General features: G+C 39.1%; 2 protein-coding genes across 8 annotated transcripts in view; one reads left to right on the top strand and one right to left on the bottom strand.

Annotated features, from left to right (window-relative positions):
* usp34 (ubiquitin specific peptidase 34) overlaps positions 1 to 8,707 on the top strand; it is a 62,788-nt gene extending 54,081 nt beyond the window's left edge. For both annotated transcript variants that reach the window (XM_082165575.1, XM_082165574.1), the window contains exons 65-77: positions 676 to 1,005; positions 1,888 to 2,045; positions 2,485 to 2,563; positions 2,652 to 2,778; positions 3,577 to 3,684; positions 3,972 to 4,076; positions 4,568 to 4,692; positions 4,774 to 4,897; positions 5,000 to 5,079; positions 5,375 to 5,515; positions 5,948 to 6,094; positions 6,181 to 6,337; positions 7,126 to 8,707. In XM_082165575.1, the coding sequence (XP_082021701.1) occupies positions 676 to 1,005; positions 1,888 to 2,045; positions 2,485 to 2,563; positions 2,652 to 2,778; positions 3,577 to 3,684; positions 3,972 to 4,076; positions 4,568 to 4,692; positions 4,774 to 4,897; positions 5,000 to 5,079; positions 5,375 to 5,515; positions 5,948 to 6,094; positions 6,181 to 6,337; positions 7,126 to 7,769 (2,325 nt within the window). In that variant the 3' untranslated portion in view covers positions 7,770 to 8,707. The remainder of the gene's footprint in view (positions 1 to 675; positions 1,006 to 1,887; positions 2,046 to 2,484; positions 2,564 to 2,651; positions 2,779 to 3,576; positions 3,685 to 3,971; positions 4,077 to 4,567; positions 4,693 to 4,773; positions 4,898 to 4,999; positions 5,080 to 5,374; positions 5,516 to 5,947; positions 6,095 to 6,180; positions 6,338 to 7,125) is intronic.
* A 130-nt stretch (positions 8,708 to 8,837) lies between these two features.
* Positions 8,838 to 25,671, bottom strand: part of LOC309495746 (protein dachsous-like) — a 126,943-nt gene continuing 110,109 nt past the window's right edge. For 2 of the 6 annotated variants that reach the window (XM_082165578.1, XM_082165576.1), the window contains exons 12-30: positions 19,132 to 19,260; positions 18,849 to 19,004; positions 18,497 to 18,677; positions 18,278 to 18,408; positions 16,586 to 17,536; positions 16,353 to 16,478; positions 16,003 to 16,254; positions 15,808 to 15,906; positions 13,988 to 14,160; positions 13,719 to 13,867; positions 13,255 to 13,562; positions 12,800 to 12,910; positions 12,262 to 12,453; positions 12,023 to 12,117; positions 11,395 to 11,559; positions 10,997 to 11,197; positions 10,090 to 10,185; positions 9,939 to 9,960; positions 8,838 to 9,824 (exon numbers count right to left, since the gene is read on the bottom strand). In XM_082165578.1, the coding sequence (XP_082021704.1) occupies positions 9,738 to 9,824; positions 9,939 to 9,960; positions 10,090 to 10,185; positions 10,997 to 11,197; positions 11,395 to 11,559; positions 12,023 to 12,117; positions 12,262 to 12,453; positions 12,800 to 12,910; positions 13,255 to 13,562; positions 13,719 to 13,867; positions 13,988 to 14,160; positions 15,808 to 15,906; positions 16,003 to 16,254; positions 16,353 to 16,478; positions 16,586 to 17,536; positions 18,278 to 18,408; positions 18,497 to 18,677; positions 18,849 to 19,004; positions 19,132 to 19,260 (3,624 nt within the window). In that variant the 3' untranslated portion in view covers positions 8,838 to 9,737. Of the gene's footprint in view, positions 9,825 to 9,938; positions 9,961 to 10,089; positions 10,186 to 10,996; positions 11,198 to 11,394; positions 11,560 to 12,022; positions 12,118 to 12,261; positions 12,454 to 12,799; positions 12,911 to 13,254; positions 13,563 to 13,718; positions 13,868 to 13,987; positions 14,161 to 15,807; positions 15,907 to 16,002; positions 16,255 to 16,352; positions 16,479 to 16,585; positions 17,537 to 18,277; positions 18,409 to 18,496; positions 18,678 to 18,848; positions 19,005 to 19,131; positions 19,261 to 19,365; positions 19,540 to 19,631; positions 19,745 to 20,035; positions 20,130 to 20,211; positions 20,326 to 20,579; positions 20,688 to 20,950; positions 21,041 to 21,130; positions 21,221 to 21,313; positions 21,359 to 21,642; positions 21,807 to 22,015; positions 22,085 to 22,585; positions 22,741 to 25,671 lie in introns of those variants that run through there. The other 4 variants (XM_082165581.1, XM_082165580.1, XM_082165579.1 and 1 more) reach the window with 4 other exon arrangements.

Below are 25,671 nucleotides of genomic sequence, written 5' to 3'. Positions count from 1 at the left end.
AAAAATAATATATCTGATTCTGATTCTGACACACGTTGTTGGGTGTGGAAGGTTACTAATGTGATTGTTTTATCTGTAAATTAAATTAATGTTTTTTCAATTACTTAATTCATTGAAATAAAATGAATTCTTTGATTTGAAATTTTTTTTTGGTAGGTCTTAAATTTCAAACTTTATGGTCGTAAAATGTCTTAAAAAGGTCTTAAATTTGACTTGCTGAAACCTGCAAGAACCCTGTTTTTAGGTGCTCGTATGATGAATCGGAAGTTGCGATAGTCTTTTCTTCCCTATTGTGACGTATATCTGAATGAAATTGACTTGAACAAGAACAAATGTAGGGCGAGGCTCGATTTTGTTTGTGGGGAATTGATTGGATGGTTGTGGTTTGCTATTGGTGGATCTCATGTGAGTGACAGGTTGCTCCGCCCTTACGCCAGTAAACGCATCATCAGAGAAGGGAAGAGATGAGGCTGCAAGATGGAGGGGAATTATTTTAATTAAAGAGTATGAGACGCATGAATTAAAAAAAAATAATGATGTAGATATTTAGTTAATTAAATCACAGCTTGCACGATTTGACGAGCCTCATCGTGATTGATTTTATTTCAATATCTTGTGCAGCCCTGCTCTTATTATGTCTCTCTCTCTCTCTCTTTTTCTCTCTTCCTCTCACAGCCCAAGTTATCAGAGCCGGCCATCGCCACTAATCACAACAAGCAGGCTCTTCTGTCCTTCTGGTATAACGTCTGCGTGGACTGCAGCGAGAACGTGCGTCTTATCGTCCAAAACCCTGTGGTCACTAAAAACATCGCCTTTAACTACATCCTGGCGGATCACGACGATCAGGAGGTGGTGCTGTTCAACCGCGGGATGCTCCCGGCGTACTACGCCATCCTGCGCATGTGCTGCGAGCAGTCGCCCGCTTTCACCCGCCAGCTGGCGTCGCACCAGAACATACAGTGGGCCTTCAAAAACCTCACGCCCCACGCCAGCCAGTACCCGGGGGTGAGTGCAGACCGTTACCAGAGATAACATAAGAAACATGTCTTTTTTTTTCATTTATGGGAAAGTTTATCAGTAACTACACTAGTGTTGAAAGGTTTGGATTTGGTCAAATTTTTTAATGTTTTTGAAAGTCTCTTCTGCTCACCAAGGCTGCATTTATTTACATTTACTTTTACATTTATTTATTCAAAAATACAACAAAAACAGTAATATTGTGAAATATTATTACAAGAACCGTTTTCTTTTTGAATATATTGTAAAATGGAGTTTATTCACATGATCCTTCAAGAAATCATTCTAATATGCTGATTTGTTGCTCAAGAAACATTTTTGATTATTATTCATGTTGAAAACAGTTGTGCTGCTCATAAAAATAATTGTATTAAGATTCTTTGAAAGTCTTTTATTTGAAAAAAAACTTTTGTAACTACATTATAAATGGTCAATTTAATGTATCCTTGCAGAATCATTATTTTTAGTTTTTATATATATATATATATATATATATATATATATATATATATATTTATATTTATATATATTTAATTTTGTTGTTTAATGGTATTGCTAGAAAATAATGAAATCAAACAAATCAGTGTAGATGTGTCCCAAATTTTGAAAACAGGGTTTCAAAGTAAAATGTAGAATAGAATAAAATAAAATAAAACTGTGTATAATTATGCTGTAAATAAATTGTACATTAATTTTCTCATTTACAATGTGTGTTAAAAACAAATTTTTAGTTTGAGCTCCTCTTTTTTTTTTTCTTTTTTTTTTGCCTATTTTAATAAAGAGTGTCTGTTTCTGTCTGAAGTTGCGCTTCATCTATTATTGAGGTTAATTCAGTTCCGTCAAGTAACTCTGTTTGTTCTTTCTCTGCAGGCGGTGGAGGAGTTGTTTAACCTGATGCAGTTGTTTGTAGCTCAGAGGCCTGATATGAGAGAGGAAGAGCTGGAGGACGTGAAGCAGTTCAAGAAGACCACCATCAGCTGTTACCTGCGCTGTCTGGACGGACGCTCCTGCTGGACCACTCTCATCAGGTACACACACACACACACACACACACACATGCGCTTTAAAGCCTCGCAGAACATTTTACACGCCATTTGTGTTCATACTTAGGGGCTGTTTACGTAAATACGTAAAACTTTTTATGCGTTTTGGCCGTTCGTTTACACAACAACAGTGTTTTGGCTGCTAAGTTTGAAAACGGTCTCCATGTAAACAACAAAAACGCAAATCTGTGAAGACGATGACGTCATGTACATGCGTATTACGTGTTCAGTCTATAGTGTTTCATCGCCATCTAATGGCCTGGCTGCAGAATTCAGCGTTTTTAGTCGTTTTCGCAGATCTGTGTGAATGGGAATCGTTTTGACAATGGTGTCGTCTGTACGCGGAAAACTCAAAGGAAAAACTTCTGCGGTTTAAGCATATCGTTGTCATGTAAACTTACCCTAAGACTCTGTGTGCTCTCAGTGCCTTCCGTATCCTGCTGGAGAACGATGAGGACAGACTGCTGGTGGTGTTCAATAGAGGACTCATCCTGATGACTGAGGTTTTCATTCATCATTCTTCTGCACTCTTCATTCATCTGCATATTTTAATGGACCGTTGTGTACAACTGAATATTTCTGTGTCTGCAGTCCTTCAACACCCTGCACATGATGTACCATGAGGCCACCGCGTGTCATGTGACTGGTGATCTAGTGGAGCTGCTGTCCATATTCCTGTCTGTTTTAAAGGCAACGCGACCCTACTTACAACGTAAAGGTAGTACGTTACCCACAATACACCATACACTTAAACTGGGGTTATAGGATTATCCTTAATGCACCTTAAATAAACAACTCCAAAGTACCCCGTTACTCACAATGCCCCTTATGGAATACAAAACTCATTTACTCCTAAACATGCAGTACAAATGTACTCATTACCCATAATGCACCTGAACGCTATTTGATGCTAAAGTACCTATTACCCATAATGCACCTCCACGTACAGTGCAGTGGTATTCCATTACCCATAATACACCTTAACCTGCAGTACAAAAGTACTCATTACCCATAATACACCTTAACGTGCAGTACAAAAGTACTCATTACCCATAATACACCTTAACGTGCAGTACAAAAGTACTCATTACCCATAATACACCTTAACGTGCAGTACAAAAGTACTCATTACCCATAATACACCTTAACGTGCAGTACAAAAGTACTCATTACCCATAATACACCTTAACGTGCAGTACAAAAGTACTCATTACCCATAATACACCTTAACCTGCAGTACAAAAGTACTCATTACCCATAATACACCTTAACGTGCAGTACAAAAGTACTCATTACCCACAATACACCTTAACGTGCAGTACAAAAGTACTCATTACCCATAATACACCTTAACCTGCAGTACAAAAGTACTCACTACCCATAATACACCTTAACCTGCAGTACAAAAGTACTCATTACCCATAATACATCTTGACATGCAATCCAAAGGTTTCGATTGCCCATAATGCACTTGTACATGTAATGTCAATAACTGATCCCTTGTGTCTGTGTGTAGATGTGAAGCAAGCTTTGATCCAGTGGCAGGAGAGGATTGATTTTGCCCATAAACTGCTGACGCTGCTGAACTCTTACAGCCCGCCAGAGCTGCGTAACGCCTGTCTGGGTGAGTCGTCACATCCACGAAATAAAAGCACTTTAGTGGTGATGGTGGTCTAGTGGGTTAAACCACTGAACAGGTAAATCGAAGGTTGCTGGTTCGATCCCAGCAGTCACCACCAGTGTGTCCTTGAGCAAGACACTTTACTCCACGTTGCTCCAGGGGGATTGTCCTGTAATAAGTGCACTGTAAGTCGCTTTGGATAAAAGCGTCTGCCAAATGCATAAATGTAAATGTAAAATGCTTTAGAAATAAACCCCGAGTGTGATCTGAACATGTGTGTTGGTCCTCAGATGTTCTGAAGGAGCTGGTGCTCTTGAGCCCTCATGACTTCCTGCACACACTCGTGCCCTTCCTGCAGCACAACCACTGCACGTACCACCACAGCAACATCCCCAGTGAGTCCCGCCTCAAGCTTCACTCACACAGCATCGCCACCTTCATGTTGGTCTGTCTGGCAACAAGACAGCAGACGTCGCTGCAAAGGAGGCTCGCAACTTGAATATTTAGATTCCACTCTCTGATATTAGACCAGCAATATTCACTCTTTTATTTATATATATATATATATATAAATAAACAAGTGGCAGATGGAATGGGACGTATGCCATAGACATACGTTACATGAAATAAATCCAAGTATAAGAATAAAGTTTTTAGTACTTTTAAATCTAGGTAGGATTAAGTTGTTTTACTAGGTTACATTTAGGCAATTCGAGATTCACACGAGTGGCTTCCCAATGCGTACTTGCACTTTTTATATACCATAACTTTTTTGTTAATTGTATGACTTTAGCCTTGTTGTTGACATGGCGTTAAAAACAATTAATAAATGATAATACTATGGTCAGGTCACCACATGGTATAACACTATCTGTGTGTTTTCTAGTGTCGTTTGGGCCGTATCTGCCCTGTAGAGAGAATATCAAGCTGATGGGCGGGAAGAACAACATTCGTCCTCCCAGACCGGAGCTCAACATGTGCCTGTTGCCCTCAATGGTGGAGACCAGTAAGGTGTGTGTGAGACCAACCAGTGGACCGCTGTACACGCTGAGCTTTAGTTCTTCATAGAGTGTGTTTGTTTGTTTCCTGTAGGGTAAAGATGAGGTGTATGACAGGATGTTGTTGGACTACTTCCTGTCGTATCATCAGTTCATTCACCTGCTCTGTCGAGTAGCCATCAACTGTGAGAAGTTCACAGAGACTCTGGTGAAACTGAGTAAGAACTCTTCTCTCTCAGCTCTCTGTGTGTGTGTGTGTGTGTGTGTGTGTGTGTGTGTGTGTTTGTGTGTTCTGATGTTGTTTGTTCACCTGTGTGCAGGTGTGTTGATCGCATATGAAGGACTTCCTCTACATCTGGCTCTCTTTCCCAAACTCTGGACAGAACTTGCTCAATCTCAGGTAAAACCTTCTCGGTCACCACACACACACATATATACACACACACACGTACTAAAGCAATAAGACACTAAAGGTGGTGTGTCAGATTTTTATGACACTCATCACACTTTTATGAGACACAACATTAATCACACATTGAAAGCATTCCTAACAAGGTATAGGTTTTAAATGTTAAAAATAATCATTATACATCATCTCAGATTGATGCGTTGGGACCCTTGATATGGGTCTCACAGAAGTGTGTGTTTCCTGACGTCTCTCTCTCTCTCTCTCTCTCTCTCTCTCTCTCTGTCAGTGTGCGATGGCTCAGTCGTGTGTGAAGCTGCTGTGTGAGGATCCAGCGTTTGGAGAATACATGAAATGCATCCTGATGGACGAGAGGAACTTCCTCAACAACAACATCGCCTACTCGTTCCTCACCTGCTTCTTACATAAAGTACTTACATATAGACATATCTACTCCTCACGCAGTTTGAGTGTGAAAATAAATATTGACATCAGAATTAGAATGTTATGATTATATAATCTAGCAAATTAGAGCATTCTGGGAAGGAATCCATGAGGAAAAATAATAACTTTATTAAATATAATTAAATGTACTTACATTAAAGGCCCATTTCTGTGTGTAGAATAAAAAAAAATGGAAGTGTTACCAAATCATCTAATGTTTGAGTGTTTGACACCTACTCCTGATATGTTTGTGACTGCGTATCAGGGTTAGTATTGCAAAGCTTCATAACCCTAGGTTCAAGTTCAAAGGTTCATGTTTAACCCAAAGTTAAGCTTACTTTGTAAAAGTTGTTCCTTTGCTCTGTGACACTGAGCCTGTCCTGCTTCGGTTTGAAACTGGATGTGTGTGTGTGTTTAGGTGCAGGTGCAGGTGTTATCAGGCCAGAGCTGCTCGAATCTCGTCAACGTGTTGGTGACCAACCTTCTGAACGAGTACCACAGCCTGCAGCCTGAGCTGACCAATCAGAGAGCAGAGATGAGCAAGACCAGCAGCCTCCTGAACGCGGTCAGTACAGCTCCCTCCTCGCGCCTGTGCCAGCGCTCCCTCGCTCTTCCCTCATGTGTGTGTGTGTGTGTGTGTGTATGTTGCAGGACCTGCGAGCGCTGCTGCTGGTGCTGTCAGTGTCCACCCCCCAGCATCTGGATCCGGCTCTGGGTCCCGCTCTACAGGAGCTGCTGTCCAAGTGCAGACTGTGTCTTCAGCACCGCGCAACACTAGAGATGGAGGCCAAGGAGCGCAAAGCCAAAGGTCTCAACATACACAAACACACTTAAATAATCAATTATTATTATATTCTAAATGAAATAATTCAAAAGCAACACATGATGATGATTTTATTTTTTATGGCACAAAAATGCATTTGACAAAATTGCATCGATAAGTATGCATTTCTTGCATCAAATAAATAGCAGCACTGAATATTTTATTAGTATATATGCAATCAATACATTTATTTTCTTTCTACCCCTCCCTTTCATTTGGTTTATTTATTTTTCTCCCCTCTCTCGCTCTCTCTCTCGCTCTCTCTCTCTCTCTCTCGCTCTCTCTCTTTCCCCTATTCTATTTAGTTATTAATTTATAAATGTATAAAGTGATTTTCAAGGTACTCAAAGACTAATCACACATTATGTTAATTTCTTTGAATTATTTTATGTGTAAAATATAATAATTATTTATTTATGAATAATTTGTTTTAACATGGTAGCAAGAGCTAGGGATACAAAAAGTAGCATTTCTTAATTTTAAAGCATCTTAAATGACCAAAAGCACATTTTAAACAATATTAATTGTAACAATTAATGATTGTAACAATTAATAACAATCATTTAAATGACAGAAAGCTGTATTTTTTTTTTTTTACATAATAGCAGTATTTTATTTAATATTAAAAATAATTTATAAAGCGATTGTCAAGGTACTCAAAGACGCTTTAAATGAGACACGGCATTAATCACACATTAAAATTGCATCATATTTAAATGTGTATTGTGGACTTGCACCTGCAGTCAATGACATGTCTTTATTGTATTCCTCAGCGGAAGAGGAGGGCGTGACTCCAGTGAAGCGTCGGAGAGTGAGCAGCAGCGCTGACGATCGTCCAGGAGACGCTCCCTCATCCTCCTCCTCCTCCTCATTGGCTCCTTGCTCCGAGCAGAAGGCGGAGCCTGGGGAGGCGTTAACGCCCACCAGCACGTCGGACACTGAAACCCGAGACTCCTCCCTCATCGACCCGGGAACGGAAAACGACCCGCCCTCTCCCGACAGCGCGTCCCTCGAGGAGAAGAAAATGGACGCTTCATCATCGTCATCATCTTCGTCTTCGTCGTCATCCTCCTCTCTTCCCGAAGCATTCGGCCGAGCGGATGAAGCTCCGCAGCAGATAGCGGGAAGAGAGGAGGAGGAAGAGGAAGATGGGAGGAAGGAACCGCAAGAGCAGGAGGCGGAGCCAGAAAGAGAGGAAGTTCCCTCCACTTCCGCCGACTCGGTGCTTTTACTGTCCAGTTTGCCGGAAGCCTCCGAGGGGCGGAGCTGCTCGCTCCAGGAGGCGGAGTCAGGCAGCTGTGGCCACGCCCACATGCAGGATTCCCTGGAAATGCTGTCACGCACAGTCGAGGCCACTATCGCGGTGGTTGCCAAACTTTCGAACGGAAAAGGAGGGACACGCCCATCGGCATTGTGACGTTACTTTTCACATCCCTCCTTTTTCGCATTTCACCATTTCCGTTCGCCATGCTGTTCAGTTTTGTCATTTTAAGAGTAATTGAAGTCCGATTTGTCAACATTTTTTTCTCTCCCTGACCTTTGGCCTTGCTCTTCACCAACTGAGCTCCGCATTAATTGAACAGAACGAAAAGCGAACGATATCAGCTGGAGCGTATTTTCGTCAAAGGCCAGTTGTTTTCTTTTTTAAGCCGTAATTGTGTTGGTTAATTTGTTTTGAAGTGGTTTGTTTTCGAGCCTGCAGTGAAACAGGGAAAAGGTTTACAACATTTTAGTCCCATCAGTGCATAATTTAATTTGCGTTTTTATTCACGTGTATTATTATTATAATTACGATTGTCTTCTGTGCCAGTTTTGTACTTACAGACGTGAGGCTGAAATGGCCTTGCTGTGGGTTTTTTTTCTCTGTGGTGGATATCAAAAACTATGTTTACTTTGTATATTGAAAAGAAAGAACGAACCACAAGAACCTTGATTCTGTAAAGAATCTTCTAGATGTTGCCTGGCTTTGTAAATGAGATGGTTAAATATATATATATATATATATATATATATATATATATATATATATATATATTTCTGTAAGGTATATGTATACAGTATATATCCATTCAAGCGCAGTATACTGTATATATAAATCTACTGTATATATATATACCTACGTTGTGTATATAGAAACTTATGGTGCTCTTTTCAGGCTCAGATCATTTGTGGCCGGAATATTGCACATTTGATGGAACAGTTGGAGCTCTATTTTATTTACCGAAATACATTCCATAATCTATTGGATGTCATTCTTGCGTTCTCTGTATTTGATTTCTCTCTCAGTCTTTCTGTTTTCATTTATTTTAATATAGGATATAACTTAATAAAATTTTAATATGATTTAATTATGAACCGAGTCCAAAAAGCAGGTTGTGGGATGATTTATTTTTTTCTTTCTGTTGTGAGTGTAACTAAGATGGCTGCGTTCGGAATAGAATATTAGCGTACGGCAAACTATATAGTGTATTCTGCATACTTCCTATTATTTTTTTTTGTAAAAACAAAACGGTATGCTGTAAATGCAATGATAAACATTTCAAGTAACAGTATGATGCATTCAGGAAAAAATGCTTGTGTTTGCCAATTCCGATCAGATGAATCTAAAAAGTTTGTATACTGCACATTTTGGCATTTAGTATGCCTTGCTAAATCATACTGTAGAAATAGTGTGCTATTCTGAACACAGACCAAATGCAGGTTTAAAGTGTGAGGGTTGTGAATTGGTCTGTAATTATTACACACACACAATAAAGAAGCATTTTAAAAAAGTTTAATCATCCTGATGGAAATTTACATCAAAGATGCAAATTAAAAGCAGTTAACAATTTTGATACACAATCATAGCTGAGATGGTTAAAGTGCAAAAGCCTACTGTTATTCGTAAACAAGTTTTAGGATATTCCTTTGTGAAAGACCATGTTAAAAAAATGAATGTGCTAAATTCAAGGCAGTTGAATGTACATATCTATACAACAGGAGAAATGTCCTCTTCCAAAACCAGGTGAGTCAGTGTCCTCCTCTAACTGAAGTGGAAAGTTCTCCATAGGCAGCAACACAAGAAGTGCTCTGAAGACTCAACTCTACTGATTTCAGTAGACTAGTGTTAGCATGTTGCTAAGCTAATGTTGGAGTACACAAACAAAAATGTTGGCTATGGAACATTTTAATTGTTGATTTTCATTTACTGAAATAAATATATTTATATTCAACATTTCTCTCCATCTTGTCACAATGCATCATGGGATTAATTTGAATCTTTTTTTCTGGAATAGCCTTGAATAGTGCAGAGTTTTACAGCAGTGTGTGTTAGCATTCATTTTGAACCTCGTGAATCTCGTGCTGAGAGGGAGGGAGGAGTTTCGATCCATCGAGGTGTTTTTTTTCAGAGGGAAGAGATGCTGTTTCCGGTTCTCAAATCTGTGTCGTTTTCGGAATCTCTTTCGGAATCGGGCATGTTATTAAACTTAACCTGAAAAACAGAACATTTGTAACGTAAAGCTTTTCAATTCCACAACCTGAATATTGTCCGAATTCAACTTCATTGATTCGTCATTAGCAAGGTTATCTGAATCGAGTGCTTTACCTCTTTGACTTCTTGTTTTTTGCTGTTAACAGAAGAAACATGTTTAGTCAAACATTTCAGAACAAAACTAAAGCACATTTTGTATTTCAGGACACGTTTAACAAGTATGAGTGTAACTATAATCGCTCTTTAACAATATATTGGCACTTGCCTGTGAAAGTGAAAACTTCTGTCAATACTGGATTTCTTGGGTCCACCAATATTGAAGCTCTCTCTGTCAGAATCCGTGTCCTTCATTTTCTTCATCCTGAAGCAGCAAAAATATAATAATTCCACATTTAAAAAAAGTTAACCACTAAAAGAATGTGTAGTCCTTTTGTAAAATGTTCATAGTCAACAAGAAAGTCACTTCTGTAATGTGAGTGTCACCGGAAATTCAGCAAGACAACATATGTAAGACGGGACTTGGGTTTATCCATTAGAAATTGCAAGTTATTACATTATCATTGTAATGTGTTAACTCTTTCCCCCCAGCTTTTACTAAAAGAGTTGCCAGTCAGCGCCAGCATTTCTGAACATATTCACAAATATTTCATTTTGTTGTATGAATATGTAATATATCAAAAGAAAAAATCAGTGGGTAAGTTTCATTAAAAAAAAAATCCAACAAAAAGCTGAGAAAATTGCATTTTTGTCAAAGACTTTGTCTTGACCGAATTCAGAATCATGATCAAAACATAGATCGAGTCCTTCAACACCCCCAAAGCTTCACAGTCGTATTCCTCTTTGTGATTTCGACGTTTTGATTTATATGCTGTTCAATGTTTGATGATGACGTTAGCGACCTTTTATTCGCTCCTTCTGGTTTAAGCAGATCTTCTTCGCTCTTTGTTTTTAGATCCAAGATGCTGTACTATTTCAGTATAGCATCTTGCCAGCGGAATCTTGTCAACGGTGGGGAAAGAGTTAAAGTAAATGGGTCGGTTGTTTCGTTTTTGACTTTGTTGGTTATTTCTCGTATAGGAATGATTTTCAGGTCACCAGGAATATGGTTATTCAGTGTGAGCCAGACAGCATGTTTGAAATCCAAAGAAAAATAACGCCTTCTAATAACTTACCTAACGAGATAGACAGTCAACAGAGCGATAAGTCCCACAATGCTTATAGCCAGCAGAACACTGAGAGCGATGACGGCTGCCTCATTGGAACCTTCAGAATCTTCAGAGATTCCAGAACTTTCCTCCACTTTGATTTCCAAATTAGAACCAAGCACCTTCTCCAGCTCCTCTTTTACATCGTTGTGATTACTCTGCAGTTTCCTGTGGGAGTCGACACAATTCAGATCCCTCAAAATCACGTCTTGTTCATTATCTACAATGGAAACCTAGTAGACATGCAGGCCAGTGGGTTTTCAAAGCAGAACTTTGAAGCTCATGTTTTTCTTAAAGAACGAGTTTTTTTCTGAATATATTGCAGATCGCACATTTCCTTATAAACTGATTTTAATTCAACTTACTCTTTGACCACCGTGGCTTGGATGACAGCACCACTGGAGTCCATGGCGATGAAACTGACGTAAGTCTTGTCTGTAGATTCTCTAAGAATGGTGCGCATCTCATTCCCATTCTCAGCTCTCACACTGAGGATTTTCACAGTCCAGCCTAAAGCTTTCCCCATGGAACTGAGGAAAAACATACCAATGAATCATTCAGTCTTATTTGGGAACTGGGACAAGAAGTTGAAAAGAACTCGCTCAAAAGAATGATTCATTAAAATATGATTGGTTCTCCAAAAAAACATAAAATAGTGCACATGCACACCATTCCAAGTCTTCTAGGCCTGGTTTCAAAGACCAGGCTTAGATTAAACCAGGATTTGGCCTTAGTTCAATTTTATATTATAAAATTGTTATATTATCTTTTATAAATGTGCCTTAGAAAAAAAAAAACATTACTGGTGTGCATCTTCAGACAAAACAATAGAACTAACAATGACAAAATGGGTGCATTCTTGGGTGAACTATTTGTGTACAAATATTTCCCCTTACTCTCTTTTCTCAAAACACATTAAATCACAATATAGTGATTACATTTCCCTTCTGTCCCAATGAAAATGGGTTGAAAAATGGTAATTCTCCTACTCACTCTTCAATCTCTGGAATCTTCTTCTCAACTGTGAACACGGGCTGGTTTAGCGAGATGACCACGATATTGTTACTTGCACTTTCTTTCACGGTGATCTATAGGCGGCAAACACAAGAGCTTGTTTTGATCTTTGAATTTTATTCTTTGCAATGAATGCTCTGTTCTACTGCTCCATTCTCAATCAAAATGCAATTGGTCTTTCAAAAGCATTCTCTTATTTTCTCTCGGTTTCTGCTCACCTCTACTTTTGTAGTCGTGAACAGTCCATGTTTATCAGTGGCTTTAACCTGAAAGGTGGAAGGATTGCCTCCAAATCGGGATGCATCCAGTACGTAGACCTGACCAGTGCTTGCCTCTACATCCAGCAGAGTTGTGGACTCCTGCAGGGAATACTGCAGTTCTGAGCTCTCGCCCACATCAGGGTCCGATGCCTGAGGGACACACCACCACATGTCAACCAGTTATGTGAATACAAAAACAATACATTTTATTAATTGCAATGAACAATTTGTCTAGTCGATTACTTGTAATATATACAATTATGTGCTTTGTTGTGTATTTCCATTTGGAAAATTAAATGGATAGTAGCTTAGATGCCAATAGCTACTATTTCAGACACCAAAAAACCTGAAGAAACTGCCATGATGCTAGGGTGTTAACTCTACTTGTAAGTAATAACAATGGCGATGCTTACCTTAGCAAACACCAGTATATTTAAAATAGATCTGACTACATCCATTGTATTTATATCTGATGAATATGCCAAGCCACACTCACCTGGACCTTCACTATAGGGAATTTGTATGGAGAGATACTGAAAATCTCTGCTTTATATATTTCATTGTCAAACACAGGAGCCTCATTCACATTCTCAACCTGAATGTTGACCTGAAGATTGTGAGAGAAAGAAAGTCAAATACAAATATAAATGAGCCCTGTGACAGCTTTCTTTTAAGAAGAGAAACTTTGACTTTAAGTGCTGGAACAGCAAGACTTATTAGGTCAGAAACACATTCTATGCAAATATGTTAACGCAAATACTTTTAGTTTCACAAACTTGAGTCATTGCATTCTGAAATGTGTCAGAACGCAATTCATAATACAACAAAAGTTTTTGGTGCATTCTCGGTTGCATCAATAAGTGCTATGGTGGCAATTGTGTTGTATTGTCTTCTAAAGGTCTACTCAACATGTATTTTAGCTAGCTTCCCATGTAATAACAAGAATAGTACCGTTGTCTCTGCAGTGTTTGGAGGAGTTCTGGAGTCTATGGCTTCTACTGTGAGGATGAACCACTCCTCTTCCTCCTTGTCCAGCGGTCTGAGAGCTTTTATGGTTCCCTCACCATCCACAGAGAAGATATCCTCATGTGACTTCATGTTATAGCTGACCATAACCCCTGGAGTTCCTGTTAATGCCTTGACCTTGCCCACTGTTGAGGCCTCAGGTTCATTCTCTTTTATTGTGAATTTGTAGGAGGAGCTTTCAAAACTCACACTCTCAGTGAGAGAGGCAATTTTGAAGTGGATCAAGACTTCGGCTATAGAGAGAAGAAAGATGTTAATCTTGACTTGGTTATCAGATAAGATTTGAATACTGAAGGGGGAATTAACCGCTCCCAATAAGAATTGCTTACATTATTTGCATTGTTTTAACACCAGATTCACTAAAGGAATTATGCAAATTAAGCCCAAACCTTCATCAGATTCTGGTGGTGTTCCATGATCTGTCGCTATAGCAGTGAGTGTTAGCAGCGTGTCTTCTGTGACCTCGCTAAGGTCAGAGGTCAAAGTGATGACTCCTGTTTCAGCATCCAATGCAACCATTGAGGAGTCTTCAGAGAAACTACAGAAAAACAACATTCATGCATCTGTCTTAAAGGAGTGATGTAGGTAAGTGTGTTCATTGTTTAGCCTTCATGTTATTGATCCTAATGAAATGGAAGTTTAGTTAGCTTAAGCTTACCTGTAGCTAATTAGCGAGTTGTTTCCAGCATCTTTATCTGTGGCCGAGAGCGTCAGCAGCACATCTCCAACTTTGGCGTCTTTAACCAGAATGCTTTTGCTGTAGGTGTCGGAGCTGAAAACTGGAGCGTTGTCATTGACATCTGTGATACTGACCCTCACTGTGGTGATGTTCTGCAGAAAATGAACCCAAGCAACCCTTTGTATTACAGACCAAAAGTTCATATTTGCAATGTGTAGTATCTAACTTAAGGATTGTAGTATCGTATATCTATAGTTTTGAATATTAACAGTTGGATCCTCAGTGCAACATCTTTGTTAAGAGTAGCCTACTTAGATAGTAGTAGATAATCTGTGTGACATTAAAAACAACTACCTGGGGTTTGCTATATATGTAATTTAGGGATAAATCTAAATATACATCTAGAATCTAGAATGAATATAACCTTTTCTGATTTCTGACCAATTCTGCTTATGCTGGGCTACCATCATGCAGAGTTTAGCCCCTCCAACCCTGCTCCAACACACCTGCCTGTAGTTTTTAAGTAATCCTGAATACCCTGGATAGCTGGTTCAGGAGAGTTTGTTTAGGGTTGGAGCTCCACTCTTAGAGCTCCACTCCACTCTTTCCAGGAGCAAGGTTGGCTACCCCTGTTTTAAAAGCAAACACGAATGTTTGTCTAATCCAAGGGCTACCATCATGCAGAGTTTAGCTCCAAACCTAATCAATCACATCTATAATCCTGAATACCTGATCAAGGTATTCAGGATTAATAGAAACATCAAATAAAGTGTGTTGGGGCAGGTTGAAGCAAAACATTGCAGAACATTAGCTCTTCATGAGCAGTTTTAGACACCCCTGCTCTAGAGCAAGGGTAGCCAACCCTGATCCTGGAGAGCAACCTTGCAACCTTTCAGCACAGTTCAGTTCCAACGCTGCTCTAACACACCTGCCTGTAGTTTTTAAGTAATCCTGAACACCCTGGATAGCTGGTTCAGGCGAGTTTGTTTAGGGTTGGAGCTCAACTCTTGTGGAAATTAGCTTTCCAGGAGCAGGGTTGGCTACCCCTATTTTAGAGCAAACTCGAATGTTTGTCTAATCCAAGGGCTACCATCAGGCAGAGTTTGGCTCCAGGATTATACGTGTGATTGATTAGGGTTGAATACCTGATCAAGGGATTCAGGATTACTAGAAAAATCAAATCAAGTGTGTTGGGGCAGGTTGAAGCTAAACATTGCAGAACATTAGCTCTCCATGGGCAGTTTTAGACACCCCTGCTTTAGAGCAAGGGTAGCCAACCCTGATCCTGGAGAGCAACCTTTCAGCAGAGTTCAGTTCCAACTCTGCTCTAACACACCTGCCTTTAGTTTTTCAATAATCCTAAACTCCCAGGATAGCTGGTTAAGGACAGTTTGTTTAGGGTTGGAGCTCAACTCTCATGAAAGTTAGCTCTCCAGGAGCAAGGTTGGCTACCCCTGCTGTAGAGCGAACTTGAATGTTTGTCTAATCCAAGGGCTACCATCATGCAGAGTTTAGCGCTAACCCTAATCAAACACACCTGAACCATCTTATTAGGATGTTCATAATAACTTGAAAACAACACTTAAATGTTTTGGAGCAGGGTTGGAACTAGAGTCTGTAGGAAGGTAGCCCTCGAGGGACAGGGTGGGCTACCCCTGTTCTATGTTCTTTAGAATGCTAGCTATATTGCTAGATATATACCTGCACTCTGGGAACTATGGCAATGCAATCAGTACAATCACAAAACTGTATTAAAGTACACATTGACATCACAAATCATACAAAGAAAAGGATATTACATTTCCCTGTGGCATCCCATGATCCATAGCAACAATGACCACATCATACACATCCTGTGTCTCTCGATCCAGCTCCTCTATAGCTAGGAGAGTCCCATCCTGAAGGAATGAAATAAAGGAATAGATTTTTTGAAAATGAATGAAGATCTGAACATCTGACAATACATTGTCATGTCAATAGGTTTATGTCCTCACATCTCTGAAGCTGAAGAATTTGATGTAAGAGGAAGTAGTGATTGTGACACGACCGTTGTCTCCAATATCAGCGTCTGTGGCTGAGATTTTGCACACCTCTCCGGGTGATGAAGCTGTGTACGCACCTTCCTGAATCTCAATAGGCTCTGGGAGAGGAAGGAATTGTGGGTTGTTGTCATTGACGTCCAGAACAGTGATGATGACCTGAGCTGTGGAGCTTAACCCATCGACAGGCTGGTCTACAGCTACTACCTGAGAAAGACAATGCAAGCATCCCATTCAGAATGAGTAGTCATCCTGAACATTTTCTAAATAGTTGGATTTAAGAAATGAATGTGATTGCTTTGTACCTCTATACTGTATTTGTCTATAGTTTCTCTATCCAAGGTGGCGTCGCTCCGGAGTGATATTACTCCTTGACTGTTGATAACGAAGGTACTGTTATCCATGATAAAGTGACCTTTAGAGAACCCACCCTAATCGGATAGAAAACCAGAAAAGGTAAGTACATCAAAACAGATTTGGAATGCTTGTTAATTTGAAGGTTATTTAGGTATTGTGTAGTCTGATTTTCTTCTCTCACCTCATCCTCATCTGTAACCTCCAAAGATACCAAAGCAGTTCCACCTGCAAGGTTTTCATAGACGGACACATCGTACTGGTCCTTACTGAACACAGGAGCTTTATCGTTAACATCCTCCACCCACACTGTTACAGTAGCATTGCCAGTGAGAATAGGGGTTCCTCCATCTTGTCCCTCCACCTCTAGAGTGTAGCGCTTAGCTTTGCCATAATCCAGCTTTTCAGAAAGGATTATGTTACCAGACTCTGCATCAATGCTAAAAACGGGTGGTGTTGAAGAAGGCTCCTGTTTGACAATGTGATAGGTCACGACAGCATTTGGACCATCGTCTTTGTCTGTTGCCATGACATTTACCACAGTTGCTCCTACTTCAGCATGCTCAGACACTGTGGTCTCATACGGTTGTTTAGAAAATATGGGAGCATTGTCATTAATGTCAGTAACGGAGATGTCCAGATTGGTGGTGGTGGAACGTGATGGGCGACCCTGATCTTGGGCAGTGATCACTAAGTGGTACGTATCTTGGGTCTCCCTGTCAAGGGGAGCAGCTAGAGTTATCACTCCTGTTTCTTGGTCAACATTAAACCTCCCAGCACCTCCCAGGAGAGTGTACCGCACTTCTCCATTAAACCCTGCATCCGCATCCGTGGCTGTTACCGATGTTACATTATCTCCCAACTTGTGATCCTCTGGTACTGAGACATTAGCAGGGTGATTTTCAAACACTGGACTGTTGTCATTGATGTCCAGCACCTCAACCAGGACTGATGCCTCGTCTCGGTTAGTTCCATCCGTTATCGACAGCTGCACAGTGTAGCTGCTCTTCTCCTCAAAGTCTAGTTTGACTTTGGTCGAGAGAACACCTGTAGCCTGGTTTATGGAGAACTTGTCAGCTTCAGTCTCAACTGCTAAGGTGACAGGAACAATAGGATCAATGGACAAAAAGTCCACCTGTGAATGGGAGAGTACACATTGGTTCATGATTAGACTGTTTACCAGATTTCCACTGTCTTTGCTACTTGTATGTGAGAACTCAAAAATGATAAACATTTAAAGGGATGCATGCTAAATTACAAGTCTTCTGAATTTTAGTACATAATCATTATTTTAGTCTGTTCCTTACACAAAGCTGTCAGATAACTTCAGAAGACTTGGAAATATAGTGAACAAGTCTTTGATGGTCCTTTTATGGTGTTTTTGGTGTGCTTTTTAAAGATTGACAGTTGTATGCAAGACAAAAAGCTTGAACACTTGTACATTTCTCCTTTTGTATTCCACAGAAAACGAATATGGGTTTGATACAACATGAAGGTGAGTAATAATGACAGCATTTTTCATGTTTTTTGAGATACGAGACTGTCCTCATAGACCCTTGTGGGAGACTATTTAAACACTTTACAAACTTTCAAGTAGATTAGACCAATGCTTCCATAGTTATAGCCAATTTCATGTTTTTCCCAGTTATAGCACCACCAAGTAGCCAGGATCTGCCAGTTTTGCATGTGTCCTCAGACTGAGCCAATACAAAAGTATACCAAGATTGGTAAATATATCTCTTTCTGTTTTTATTTCTTTAAATAAAGATCTGTTAGTTAGCTGGTTGTCATTTAGACCAGATTGTTGTCATCAAATGTTTGTATATCAGTTAAAGGGACAGTCCCTCAGGATAGAAGTGTTTTGTGCTGTAAGGACCTTGACTATGTCTGCCTCTGACTGATCCTCCTCCACTTTCCCCTGGTAGGTCTTCTGAAGGAACTGAGGATGAGAATCTCCAGGTGCCTTGACATCCACCATTGCAGAAGTCGATCTGCTTATAGCGCCCCCTAAATGTATGAAAAGGCAGTGCAGTGGTTTTTAAGCCAACAGGAAAGTATCCACAGCCAGGTATACCTCCATAAAATGATAACTTACCATCTTTTGCAGTTACATAGAGTGAAAACTGAAGGATTCTGTTGTCCACGAGTGGGATTGTTTTAACTAGCGTAATCACCCCATCATTCTCACTAATGCCGAAAAAACCATCCTCATTTCCAAACTCAATGGAGTAGCTGATTTCACCATTTGGGCCTTCATCCAGGTCTGTTGCTTCAACCTTAGATGAAAATGTATGTACAGTATGTTTAATGAATAACTTTATTCCAATGTCTATGGTATAGTAGTCATCTTATAATGACATAATGGTTCCATAATCTCCAGAAATGTACTAAAATATTGATTGTGCTGGAAAACTATTAAATGACTCAACAAAACATTGAATTGTCACCTTGACAACCTGCATTCCAGTAGTCTGATTGCCGAAAACTTTGCCCTGATACTTGGAAGTTGTAAACTGTGGACTATTATCATTCTCATCTAGCAGGACGATGGTGACGTCGGCTGTTGCTTTGTTGGTGGAAGGAGGCTTTTCTTGTGCTTCAACCTTTAGATTTTGGAGAGAAAATTGGCATATTGCTTATTACACAGTTGTGTATGAAAACACAGTGTGATTATAATTCTTAATTTCTGAAAAATCATAGTGATAATGATAATATGAGACTTATTGTTACTTGAAAACTGAAGCTGGTTGTGGTTTCTCTGTCTAGGTCCGCAGAACTTTTCACCAGAATTGTTCCATCAGGCCTAATGGAAAAAGGTACGGATTCTGGAATAATCCGGAATGTTCCTTCAAATCCTCCCTAGAAAAGAAGTCACTTAGTAAGTTCTTTTCTCATGCATTTTTTTGAATCTCACAATAATTATATTACTTTACAAACAGACAGTGATGTTTTCAGGAACAGTACCAGGTCTGGATCAGTGACTCTAGTCTGAAGCACAAACTGTTCCTGTGGTGAATTTTCCAGAATAGATACGGTGTACTCATCCTGGTCAAATTTTGGAGGGTTGTCATCCACATCCTCAATGGTGACGGACACCACAGCGTTAGCCGTTTTACTGGCATCATCCTGCTGAGTTGCCTGTTTATAAGGAAATCATGAATAGAAAATATAAACAAACACAATCCTGAAACCTCTTCAGATTCATGAATGTCTTCAGAAACGTCTGATACCTGTATGTAAACAGTTATCTGGTCGACTTCCTCTCTGTCTAGTGCCGTTGTCACAGAAATGACTCCACTGTTTTGATCGATGTTAAAGTTACTTTGATATTCATTTGGAAAGACTGGAACAGAAATGTGGATATATGCTGTGTTATTATCAGAAACGTAATATAGAATATGACTGTATTTCTTTAATTAAATAGAAGTGTGTTATTAGCAGTGTAAAGTGCTTGTTTTATCACAATTACTGTGCTTGACTATTGTTTGGTGGAATTTTCTAGATTTTAAATCAGTGTTTCACCTCTAGCTCTCACACATCTACAGAGAAACTTTAATTTGAAACAAGTGGAGGAGGTTATTTAGATTAGGACACATGTCATGTAAGTGTGTTGTAAATCTTCTGTTAACAGCACCTGCTGTTATGCTGTAAAGTACAGGCTCGTTGATGCCCGTGTCGCCATCTTGAGCTTTTATGGCCTCAGGAGTGACGTCTGAAAACTGTCCTACCTGTGCATGGACAGAAAAGACATGGAGGGTTTCATTTGTTTGATCAGACATGCGTTTAAATATTGATCATGATGTTATTTACCTGATTTTCCTCAATGGATGCCTTGTAGAGACTGTGATCAAAATAAGGGTTTAGATTGTCAAAATCTTCAACTGTTATTGTAACTGTTGTGGTGTCACTGAGATCTCCTATATCCTGCAAAAAAACATAGTGTTTTATTACTATCTACCTTCAAATTATAAATCAAAATTTGTAATTTGTTCCGGGTCCCCATCCACTTTCATTGTATGGAAAAAAGCAGACATTCTGCTAAACATCTCCTTTTGTGTTGCTCAAGATTTCATTTTTGTGTGAAGTATTCCTTTAAAGAGAATAGACTGCTAAAGCAAGTTTGAAGTTTAGTGATCAAAGTGATGTGGAGGTTAGGATGTCAGAGAGTTTGTCTTTACTTTAGCTTGCACAGTGAAGATGTACTGCTGAGCATTGTTGTAGTTCAGACGTTGTTTCAACCTGATGTTTCCGTCACCTCTCGCTTCAAATTCATCTGGTGCTGGAGGCTGTTAATGAAGATGAAGTGATTAATTAAAATGAAACACTTACAGATTAATAATATATTATTTAGTTTCCTTTCCTTTAAAAGAATCTGCAAGTATCAAAACAGTAACATGAAATTGGGCATGATTAAATGTTTAATTGATTGACAAACCTATTGTAAATTTAACTTACAATTAAATTTCATCTAGTGACTGATACATGTAGTTTTGTGTAAACCTGCTGTGTTAATATTAAATAAAATATATGAGAATCATTCATGACTTACCAGTATAGAATATATAATATTGGTGTTTTCTGGAGAAACATCTGCATCTTCAGCCTTCACCCTGAGCACATCTGAACCCACAGCTGTCGTCTGGAGCAAAAGACACAGTTTACAAAGAGATGTGAGTCTCTGAGTGACCAAACACACTTCTGCTGTATAAAGATGTGACATTACACACACCTCTGACACTGTGACACTGTATGTTTTACTCTGGAAGATCGGAGGATTGTCATTGATATCCTGAACTTCTAACGTCCTGATGTTTTTCAGCTGAAATGGAGAATGAAGACTTTATAGTGAAGGTTTATGTGATGAATACTTTGTCTTATTAAATAATTTGATAATGTTTTTGTTTAAACTTACTGGTGGGTTTTGGCAAGTGAGTGAATAATACAAAATCCCTCCTGTCTAGAAGAAATAAAACACAAAGAGACATGTGGCACTTCATTTCTTTATGAGATTAAAAAATTAAAAAGTAATACTACCAACTATGCCAGAACGGGCAACTGTCGACTGTCAGTCAGTGGATAATGTTGGTTTGTAGTTAATGATTAAATTCCATTGAAGATATAAAAATTGAGAAAATGGAATGAGATAATTACTTCTATATATACTCTCTCTCTCTCTCTCTCTCTCTCTCTCTCTAAATATATATTATATATACTATATATGTTGATCAGTGAGGAACAAACCTCCTGTAGTACATCAGCGTCCAGAGGTTTGATGGTTCGTACAGTAGCGGTTGAGTCTCCATTAGAGTAAACCAGCTCCAGAAATGTTACACCAATGGGAAAGATATGTGACTCCAGCACCAGACGATCATCAGGTCCGATATTAGTGATAATCTCTACATCTCCTGTAAACCAGATCAAATACACATTCTGACACCATCTAAACATTAATGCTAGTTAATTCCAGTATTGTTCTTGCATTACTACTCTTAATATTCACAAGCAAAGGCATTTTAAATGTTTTTGATCAAATATCAATTATTTTATGTTTCAATAAAAATCATATCATTTACAAATGTGAAAAGAAGCATCTTATATTGTTGACATTTCTCACCTTCATATCCCTCCTGGATATTCCCTACTTTTTCATTGGATCCAGCTGCACAGTTTATAGGTAAAGTACCTTAAACCGAAACAAGTTATTGGTTTGAGGACTTAACGAACAGCTTAAAGCCTGAATATGGCAGCACAAAATACACTAAATCACACAATATGTTAAACAATATGTATAACAATTTAAACAATTTAAACATGGGCATACATGTAGTTTTATGATTCATTTTCATTTCCATTATTTTTACTGATATTCTGGTGACATATAGTAGACAGTTGTCACTCTAATCTCGGATTGGATAACTAATATTACTCCAATGTTCAAACTTGTGTCATTTAATCTTAAATCATTTCACTTATATTATTGAATAAAGCGGTTTCCTATTAAATCCTGCATTTTACTCAATTAGAAGACCTTTGTCCTGTAAAACACATGCTTTTTAACAGTAGACAACAGCTAAAACTAAATATATATAACTAGATATATCTTATAAAAGTAAGTTAGGCCTCACATACAAATGTTTGAATTAAAATTTTATACTTCAGCTGGTCATGAATAAATTTGACTTACCAATAGCACTCCTAACACTGTGGACATGAAGACAAGATAAAATAAATAAAACCGAGAATAAATCCATCTTTTCCATAATTCACTGTCAGTGCCGCCTGTATTATGAAGGCTGGCAGGGAAGAGAATGAATATTCCTTGTGTAATTTCTCTCTCTGAGCTCTTCTTTATTGTATGCCATAAACAGTTATGGCCTCTGGTGTAAGCAAGTATCAAAGGTGCTTCATAAAGGCCAATAATGAGGAGAAATGTGGGAGGGATTGTATGGAAATAGTTTTATGTTACAAGTTTATTTGAGGATGTCTGAGATTTTAAACCGATAAGACTTTGCTATTGACCTTTACTAGACTTCTTGTATCACCTCACACTCTTTTTCTGTCACATAATGGAATCATTTTAACTTGAATTATTAAGTTATTTATAAGTGAAGTGGAGTAATAGGAAGGATAATGAAACTGCTCATAACAACAATTTAATGATACAAGATCATGTTGGGGAAGTGATCATCCAAGTTAGAGTTTATTTTGTAACAATGACTGTAACAGTTACATCACCCTTAATAATAAGCACTCATCCATTGCCATAAATCTAAAGACCTTTTTGCTGGACTTTGGCCTGCAATTGAACAGGCTGTAAAGATACGTGACAACAATGACTAATTCACACCCTGCTCTAGCTCAGATGAGATTATAACAAAAAAATCGATATCCTTTATTCCATGTTGCTACTGCCAACACAATCTTATCATTGCTTACTAGTTATGAGCCTTGTTTATCAGAACTAGCGTTATATTCATGCAGCAACATTTTAGTGACATCACAGAACAAATCAAAGGTCACACGCAATAATACTGTATATAAAATATTATTATATTTTATGCTGATGATATATAAAAAAGGTTAAACTTTTTTTCTTTTTTTTTTTGGTATAGAGATGATAAAAAGTGTACAAAATAAATTTGTTGTCTCTTAATCTGCTGGAAGAATGGATCAAAACTCTGCTGGATAGTGGCTCTCCATGAGCAGGATAGGATTGGACAATAAATGAATCAGTTTATGCATGAGCGCAGAGGGGGTTCCATTACATAGACAGTATATAAACGGGGGATTCAGCGAAAAATCGGCAGCTGGCAGCAGGAAGTAGCTGCCAATAAAACCGGACGTCAGCTGCCGCTAACAACCGGAAATCGGAGGTGGATGCCGCTTTTAGCCTATGCTTTTAGCCAGGCAAATAAGTATTTACAATTTTAAATAAAAGTGTAGTACTTATTTAAATAAAATACTTCTATACGTAATTATTTGATTTGATTAAAAAATGAGATCATAGACATTATAAAAAACAAAACAAAACATTAAAGCCACAATATGTAACTTTTTTGCTTTAAAAATAGCAAAAATCACTATATCTATGTTATATATTTTTTTTAGTTGTGTACTTACATTATCCTGACTGTTTCCAACAACTTTCATACCAGGAGAAATTTGTAATTTAATTCGAGAAACGTCCCGTTTCTTTATTTCCGTTTTGTCGCCGTCAATGGCGTCATATCCGCGTTGTCCCTGGTTTCCGCTCGTACTGCCATGGCAACCGGGGCTGCGTTCCAGTCCAAAATTGTCATGCCCTTCACTCGCTAACTTCCCTCCGTCTCGTTCACTCGGATGTACGTCATTGCGAGTGCTCACTACTGGCGGAAACTGCAATGGGCTGAATTGGAACTTCATAAGCCCTTGATCACTTGGAATCAGCTGTGGAGTTGATTTATTATTTACATTTTTTTTCCCTTTAAGAATTTGTTTAATGCAGCATCCAAATGTTTATAGGTGTGTTTGGGTTGTTTTAAATTAAACATATATATTATTAATATATCATAGAGTTGTCTGTTGTGGTGGTGATTAGATGATATATGTGGTGACGTCACAATCGTACTGCATTGTGGGACATATAGGTGCCTGAAGTGTACATTTGAAGTAGACTCGCTCCCTCGGTCAAAATCGAGGGAACGAGGGTCTGTCCATATAAACTTCCCTCGTCCACTTCACGAAGTGGAACGCACTTCAAAATGGCGGCAGGGATTCCCCCAAGGGGAAGTGCTTAGGGAAGTTCGCAAGTGCGTGTCTAAAAGTGGACTGGAACGCAGCCCAGAGCTATGAACCAGAGCCCTCTGATACCCCTTTTCCACCAACAAGAACCGGGTGCTGGTTCAGAGCCAGAGCTATTGCCAGTTCGGAGTTGGTTCGACTGACGAGCTTACTAAGAACCGGTTTGCGTTTCCACCTGCCAGAGAGCCACAACAGAGCTATATCTTACGTCACTGCATACGTATCATGTTGCCCAGCAACGCTATGCGGCAGCGCCAAACACAAACACACCAGACTTGTTCGAGATGCATCGGCTTCTCGCAGAACGATCAGCACATGAAATCAAATCACTGCGAAAGCGATCAAAAAGCACAAGGAGTCGTATGATCTCCAAACACTCCCGCAGCTCTGATCGGTCCACGCTGCTCCGATGCATCTCGACCAAGGCATCAACAATAATAACTTAGACGTTGCGTTACTATGGATGCTCATGGGTTTGCGAAAATAAATCGGCATCCAAACACGGCGAATCCAACGTGTTCGTGCAGCTCGCCGTAACTTACATAGACGGATATTATAATCGAGCTGCTATTAGCTCGACTAGCTGCTATTTAAAAATGGCGGTCACAAGTTTCTCTTCAGTCTTGTTGGCCACGGTAACCCCGCCCCCAGCCTCTGACGCAAGCGGTTCTTTCTTGGCTCCGTTCTAGACCCTGCAATGATTTGGTGCTACTTAAGAACCAGTTTTACTGGTTCGGAGCTGGTGCTTTGGCGGTGGAAAAACAAAGAACCGATTTGAAACTAGGCTCTGGCTCCGAACCAGCACCAGCTCTGCCTTGGTGGAAAAGGGGATACGATACTTTCTTTAAACTTAAATAATGAAAGTCCTGTCAAAAAAAAAAAAAAAAGAACATTACATTTTCTCATCAATGACCTTTATTTAAAATCATTTAAGTTCAGTTTTATATTTGCAGTTCTTGTCTTTGTTTAATAAAGCAGCTGTAACTTTTG

The sequence above is a fragment of the Leuciscus leuciscus genome (genome assembly GCF_965113295.1).
Source record: "Leuciscus leuciscus genome assembly, chromosome: 3".
Taxonomy (NCBI): domain Eukaryota; kingdom Metazoa; phylum Chordata; class Actinopteri; order Cypriniformes; family Leuciscidae; genus Leuciscus; species Leuciscus leuciscus.
This window is presented reverse-complemented; position numbering and strand designations above follow the sequence as displayed.